The sequence below is a fragment of the Musa acuminata genome, chromosome BXJ2-4 (assembly GCF_036884655.1).
Source record: "Musa acuminata AAA Group cultivar baxijiao chromosome BXJ2-4, Cavendish_Baxijiao_AAA, whole genome shotgun sequence".
In the NCBI taxonomy this organism is placed as follows: domain Eukaryota; kingdom Viridiplantae; phylum Streptophyta; class Magnoliopsida; order Zingiberales; family Musaceae; genus Musa; species Musa acuminata.
The window spans coordinates 23,051,540-23,058,643 of NC_088341.1; the positions used below are offsets into that span (position 1 = coordinate 23,051,540).

Genomic DNA, 7,104 nt, shown 5'->3' on the forward strand with positions numbered 1-7,104 from the left:
AGAAGTCCAGAAGCTTGCCAAGCGAAGCTCGTCGGAACTTGCCAAGTGGATCGTCGCAAAGTCCAGGAGTTTGCCGGAAGTCCGCAGGAGCATCACCGAGGGTTCATCGGATGATCGACGGAAGTTCGTCGGAAACTCGCCGGAAGGAGCGATTGACGCACCGAAGCAAAGCTGCAGAAATTGTCTTAGATCTAATCGTAGTTAGCACGTTGATTAAGTTGGAAAATGGGAGGTGATCCCATTAACTTAATCTTGGGCCAATTGGGCCCGAATTCGGACTGGTTTGGGCCAAGTTTGGAGCCCAACCAGTGATCTGGAATAGTGCTAGGAGGTGCAACCGCCTAGGCCAGGAGGTGGCACCGCCTGGGCTAAGCCTCCCAGCGAGACTGGGCGGTGCAACCTCTCCAGCCGGGAGGTGGCACCGCCTGAGCTCAGTCTTCGAGCAAGACTGGGCGGTGCAACCTCCCTGATAGAGAGGTGGCACCGCCTGAGCTCAGTCTTCGAGCTCTGGCAGAGAGGTGCAACCGCCTCTGTCGAGAGGTAGCACCGCCTGAGCTCAGTCTTCGAGCTCTGCCAGGCGGTGCAACCTCTCCAGTCAGGAGGTGCAACCGCCTGATCCCGGAATTCCGGGATTTGATCGTTTTGAGCTCCAAATTTGAACTGGGTTGGGGCCTATAAATACCCCACCCATTCAGCACTGAAAGAGCAAGAACTCAAGCCGAAATCTTGATCTTTTCAGTGGTTCTTAGAGCTCAAAACTGCTAGTTTTCCTCCTCCTTCTGTTCTTCAAGTTTGTGTTGTAAAGTGAGGAGAGAAAACATCTGTAAGGGTTGTCTCCTGAGCCCGTCAAAAGGAGTGAATCTGTAAGAGGGTAGTTTGGCCTTCTCCTATTGAAGGAAGGCTTCTAGTTGACGTCGGTGACCTCATCGGTGGAGGAAGCCAAAAGTGGAGTAGGTCAAGACTGACCGAACCACTCTAAATCTCTGGTTTGCGTTTATTTTGAGCACTTTATCATTACTGCAAACCTCCTACTTAGCCTTTGCTCTCTGCGCTTTTACGAACGAATTCTGTGCAGTTTACGTTTACGTCTTGATTTCATTTACAACTGCAAACTGTCTTCTGCCCTTTAACGAACAAGGTTCTGTGCAGTTTACGTTTACGTCTTGATTTCATTTACAACTGCAAACTGTCTTCTGCGTTTTTACGAATAAGGTTCTGTGCAGTTTTCGTTTACGTCTTGATTCCATTTAGACGTAAACTGCGTTTTAGACGTAAAACTGCGTTTGGACGTAAATCTGCGTTTAGACGTAAAACTGCGTTTAGACGTAAATCTGCGTTTAGACGTAAAATTGCGTTTAGACGTAAAACTGCTCAAACTGTGTTTAGACGTTTTAGACGTAAACTGAGTTTAGACGTAAATCTGCGTTTAGACGTAAAACTGCGTTTAGACGTAAATCTGCGTTTAGATGTAAAACTGTGTTTAAACGTAAATCTGCGTTTAGACGCAAACTGCGCTTAGACGCAAACTGCGCTTAAATGCAAACTGTGTTTAGACGCAAACTGCGCTTAGACGCAATCTGCGCTTAGACGCAAACTGCACTTAGATACAAACTGAGAATTAGCTTTTGCATCATAATAGTTTTTATTGAACGAACGCGGCTTTTGGTTTTAAATCGCTGTAAGTTTTCCGCTGCACTAATTCACCCCCCCCCCTCTTAGTGCTCTCGATCCTAACAAATAGAAGAAACATCTTTATTAAATTTAAAATCATTGTCAACAATAGATAATTTGATCATTCCCTCGGAATAGCCTTTTCCAATAAAAGTTCCATTACGGGATAGAATTAATTTCTCTGATTCAAATATAGATTTAATTACATGTTTGCCAAGGAGATTCCCACTCAATAAATTTCTACTCATATCCGGTACATGAAGAACATTAATAAGAGTGACTTTCTTACCCGAAGTGAAAGTGAGTTCCATATTTCCCTTGCCATTCACCTTAGAACGAACTTCATTTTCCATTTGAATCTCTTGCCCTTCTGTGACTTCTTTGTAAGTCTTGAAGAGTGCCTTATCATAGCAAACATGGATGGTAGTACAAGTGTCATACCACCAACCAGAATCTTTACCAAATATGGCATTTACTTCGCTCACCGTAGCAATTATATTATCATCTTCCTCAATGTAGTTGACTTCCGATTTTTGGCCCTTTTTAAATCTGCAATCCTTAGCAAAATGACCAGGTTTTCCATAAACAAAATAACCTCCACTCTTTAGCTTCTTAAATTTTCTTTGATCCCTTTTGGGGCTAAAATGATTTTCCTTGTTTTGCTTGTCTTTGTTCGAATTCTTAGGTTGATTCATAATATTTATTTTTATATTACCAAAAGAGTTCTCGCTCTTGTCTCTCATCCTTGATTTCTCCTCGATTCGAAGATGTTTTTGAATTTGCTCGAAAGTGATATTCTTGGAGTCATGCAAAATCTTCTTCCTATACCCTTTCCAAGATGAAGGCAACTTAGCTATTACAGCCCCTACTTGAAAAGGTTCAGGAAGTTTAATTTTTTTAGCCTTCAATTGATTAACAATGACCTACAACTAATGCACTTGTGCCAAGATTGGCTTGTCATCCACAAACTTATAATCAAAATATTTAGAAATTAAAAAAAATTTTGTACCTTCTCCCTTGGCATGATACTTGAATTCCAAAGTATTCCAAATTGCTTTTGAAGATGGTTCCACTGTATAAAGATCATAAAGGCATATAGAAAGAGCATTGAGAATGTGTCCTCTACACATGACTTCATCTTCATTTCTCTTCTTTTGTTTAGCCTTGACTTCATCGATGTCATCATCGGTTGGATCAGGAATTGGTTAAAGATTTGGATCAAGTACATAGAAGATCTTCAAAGCAGTCAACATGAACTTCATCTTGTCTTGCCAACGGGTAAAATTCGTTTTATCAAAACGATCCAAATGAACAAAATCTTGATTCAATAATTTGATGGTATTTGTAGCCTCCATGGTGAATTTGTATAAACTCACAAAATATCATTTTTAGATTGTTGGAAAAATACGACAAAGAAGATGATAAAAACACTATGGAAACAAATAATAAACACAAGATAAAGAATACTATAGGAAATATATTTAAGCTTGAAACGTGTATAAACACTTTCCTAAAAAAATGATATTTGTACCCTCTTCTCAATAAGATTGCTATGTGTTTGATGTAAATAATTTTAATGAATATGACAAGTCTTTATAAGATTTGTATTGATCAAACAATAAAGAATCTTTAAAGAGGAATCAAGAATGTCTAATTGTAAAGAAGAAGAGTATAAAAGAGATGTATACATTATTTACCCTCAAATACTTATTTATAGATATTTTTCTCAAAAAATATAATCTTTCAAAAATAACTATCAAAATAATTAAAAAATATATATTTTCAAATAAATCTTTTGAAAAGAAATTTTTTTTCTTTTTAATTTGAACAATTTATAACAGACAGTTCGCTTGACATCTTGTAAGCCGTCACGGAGTCGTATACGTGGGCTGTATGTGCTAAAGAAGACGGGCATCGCCGATGATGATGGTGTGCTAAGTAGATCGAGCAGTGGACGATGTGTGCGACCCGTTCCAGTGCTGCAGCACGTCCTCCCACCGGCAAAACTTCTCGAAGCACAGATGCCGTCTGGGATCGGTCACGTTGCGGCGCCAGTGCTGGTCGGGGAAGTTGGCCTTCTCGGCCTTGTGCCGGTTGTACTCCAGCCCGGCCTTCGTCACCGTGGACAGCAGGCAGAAGCGTTGGAGGCCTTCCGGCATGCTGTCGTGCACGCGCCACCACGTCGCGTGGGCTTCGTCGCTGGCGAAACTCCGGTAGAGGACGGAGTTCCAGTTGCAGTCGAAGTCCCGGAAGCAGAGCCATGGCTTCAGCCCCAGGTAGTGCAGGACGTAGAGGCCGGGCGTCTCGGCCGCGAATAGCCTCGTCTTCCTCGCCTTCACGCTCTGGCTGTCGCCCTCCCAGAAGTGCTTCAGGAAGTTCATCTGCCTCGGGATGCGGTGCCACCACGTGAAGATCTCGTTGAGGTATCCCTGGTCGCCACCATTATAAGACGTGATCTCGTCGATGTGATCCATCAGCAGCTGGAAGGTGCAATTGGAGGGCTCGACCACCATCACGCCGGAGTTGAAGATGGTGGCGTTGTTCCCCGTCGCGGATATCTCCGGCATCTTGAACAGGAAGTCGATGTTCCTCAGGATGAGGAGGTCGGCGTCGATGAAGATGACCTTGTCGTAGTCGGTGAGCTGCCACAACCGGAACTTGCTGTAGTTCCACTCGTTGTACGCGTTCTTCTCCGCCTTGGGGTTTCGGATCCGTTGGATCGTTCTGACCTTCCATCCTGCGGCTTCGAGGCCGCCCAGGTGGTGGTCGCTTATGGATTCGTCGACCAGTATGACGAGGTCCCTCTTCGACCCCGCCAAGCGGATGCTCCGAGCCACGGCGATGGCGCCGCAGACGTAGACCTCTGCAGAGTGCAGTATCGTCGCATATGCTTCTCTCGTTCCACTCCCAGTCTGTGGCCGCACTGCAGGGAGAAACAAGCAGCTCCGTCAAGCTTCCTTCAATTTAGGCTGACGAAGATGATCGAGTAGCTGACCTCGTGCTTTCAGTGGAACAGCGAGTTCGCATGACCCGATCGGAAGCCGGAGCTTCTCCCTCAACGTCGCTACGCTGGGCTTGTACAGCCAAGCGGTTCCTTCTCTTCTGACGAGGTCTCTGAAGATGAACAGGTTGGGGATCGGGAAGCACTCGGTGACGAAGAGGACATGGACCGGGGAGCGTCCTGCTGCGGCGAGTTTGGCTGCAGAGAGCTGCAAATGCAATCTGGCAACGTCTCTCGACCAGCTGCCTGACCTACGGCAGGGCAGCTTAACAGCGACGACGTCGAGTTCTAATCCATTCTTCACTCGGGGCTCAGGAAGCGATGGACAGGCAGGCACTTCGTTGTCTTCTTCCTCATCGATCCACTCCGGGTACAGAACATTCCAAGTGATGCTCGCGTCGGCGTACTCAAGGTGGACGCCGGAAAACTCAGCATTTGGCACCGCGCGCCGCCAGACGCCGACCTCGGTGAAGTTGAAGTTGAGCAAGCCGATCTTGAGACTATGCTCTGTGCCATCAACACTTGGCAGAGCGCTCGATACTTGTTGCCAATCGACACCCGTATCTGATACGTATCGAGGATCTGACGATGTGTTCTGCCAAATCGACCCAACGTCCACAAATCTAGACCTGGAATCGGACTGCTGGCGATGCTCATTGCGCTCTGTTGGCGAGTAGAGGAGGGTTAACACCGTGCAACATGTAATGACAAAGAGGGCCAGTTTCAGGGAGTGAAACTTGCAGCTGGAGAACACGATTCTGTACTTGTCTCCGAGTTTGTGATGCTTCAACTTCATCTTTCTTTTGCTTGTGTCGTCGCTGCACCAGAAAACAAATCCAAATGGAAGCATCAAGATGAAGAAGGCCATGGCACAAAAGATACAAGAACAAAAACAATTTGTCATCCCGTAACTAAACAAAGGCAGCATGTGTAGATAAGGATCTGATGTACCCTCTAAATTGGAAGTATGCTAACTTCCATTTCCACCATGACCATCGAAGTTACCAAACAAAAAAGAACGATTAGGCTTACAGCTGAAGCTTAAATGAACAGAGAAGAAGACCTATATTTCGCAGTGCCTCATTTGAAGGAATCTTCCTTTCCATAGTGCATGTCCCTCTCATCCTGTCATTCTTGTCCAGCTAAATTAAATGGGTGGGTGGAAGAATTAAATGGGAGGATCGATAAGAATGAAAGATGATGAGCGTTGATGACACAGTGAAATTACTGATTTACGATACGAAAGACCATGATTCGATGCGTTCATTCCGTGAAGGTTTGCGAGTGAGAATTCTCAAGGTTTGGGGATTCCGGAGGAGAAAGAAAGACTACAGCCATACTTGAACCTCAGTTCAGGCAAAATTAGTCAGTCAATGTTTCAGACCAGACTTCGTTGCTATTCCCAAGTCTTCTTTCGGATTTGCTCATTCATTTTCCGTGTTTTCTGGGTAGAATTTCTTGGTCAATCTTGAGCGCCCATGGTTACGATCAAAAGACTTCTTCAAAGCAAAGCATAGGAGCTCATTCTCCTCGTAGCAAATCCTTCTTCTCGTGTATTGAAGAACACGTACAGAGAAGTTTCGGATGAAATAGAAACCATAAGCGCTTCTAAGATGAGCACAACATATGAAGATACAAATCAGGTAAAACGAATAGAGCAACAAGACCAAGAACTCAGTACTAACCAAGGAAACAGACGGAACCATCAGGCACGAGAGAGAACAGTATCAGAGGAACAATTTATAATGGCTTCTGCACCGAACCAATAAAACCAGGAACAAGTAGCCAGGAAAAGAAGACAAGGTTGTGGCCAGTGCATACCGTGCTTCGTGGAGGCTGGGGGATGTAATGGTTAGCCCTTTCATATCGATCGGTGGGACGCAGAGGAAGGTTTCATCTGCTCTCCCATCAACATAAAGAAGAAGAAGAAGAAGAAGAAGAAGAAGAAATCATTCTTATGATGACCACTGACCACTGTTGGCGCAACCACAAATAGGTGCAATCTGAGGGTCTTCAGACTGCACTGCAGCATGGAAGGAAGACAAAACCACAATTAGAGAGAGGGAGAGAGTAAAGAAAGATGTGGTTGGCAACTGCAAGAAGGAACTGTTCCACTGGCAATCGATTATGGTGGTAGACCAAATTAAAAGAATATAAATGGGAAAGAGAGGCAGGTTGACAACTCATTTCATGGGAAGAAATAGTCCAACAAGTACATTAATGCCAACAGATATCTGTTGGAAATCAATAAATTATAAGCTATCAACCTTCTGGTGGTAACAAAGCACATTAAACAGTGATAGCAAATTTGCAGTAGAAACAAATTAAGTCTGAAAAAGAAGACAATGTCAGTTTGGTCAAATCTTATCGTAATCTTCGTGCCGTCTCTGAAGACTTATACCGAAAATTCGCATAAATAATCATTCTTATAC

The 7,104-nt window shown here is 44.4% G+C and overlaps 1 protein-coding gene across 3 annotated transcripts; it reads right to left on the minus strand.

Annotated features, from left to right (window-relative positions):
- Window positions 1–3,527: 3,527 nt before the first annotated feature.
- Window positions 3,528–6,834, minus strand: LOC135610125 (UDP-glucuronate:xylan alpha-glucuronosyltransferase 1-like). 3 transcript variants are annotated; one of them, XM_065104211.1, is made up of 3 exons: window positions 6,494–6,834; window positions 4,667–5,490; window positions 3,528–4,594 (listed from the first exon to the last, which is right to left on the minus strand). In XM_065104211.1, the coding sequence occupies exons 1-3, from the start codon at window positions 6,535–6,537 to the stop codon at window positions 3,606–3,608; spliced, it is 1,857 nt and encodes a 618-aa protein (XP_064960283.1). In that variant the 5' UTR covers window positions 6,538–6,834; the 3' UTR covers window positions 3,528–3,605. The 3 variants fall into 3 exon arrangements, with proteins under 3 accessions (XP_064960283.1, XP_064960284.1, XP_064960282.1); XM_065104212.1 differs by lacking the exon at window positions 6,494–6,834 and adding an exon at window positions 5,624–6,486; XM_065104210.1 differs by lacking the exon at window positions 6,494–6,834 and having other exon boundaries at window positions 4,667–6,486.
- Between the last annotated feature and the right edge of the window lie 270 nt (window positions 6,835–7,104).

Bases quoted from the DNA above. Each gene is read 5' to 3' on its own strand.
- LOC135610125 (XM_065104210.1), bottom strand. From the start codon at position 5,600: ATGCTGCCTTTGTTTAGTTACGGGATGACAAATTGTTTTTGTTCTTGT. The intron at 4,595-4,666 runs GTCAGCTACTCG...TTCTCCCTGCAG, and splicing joins TGTTCCACTGAAAGCACGAG to TGCGGCCACAGACTGGGAGT.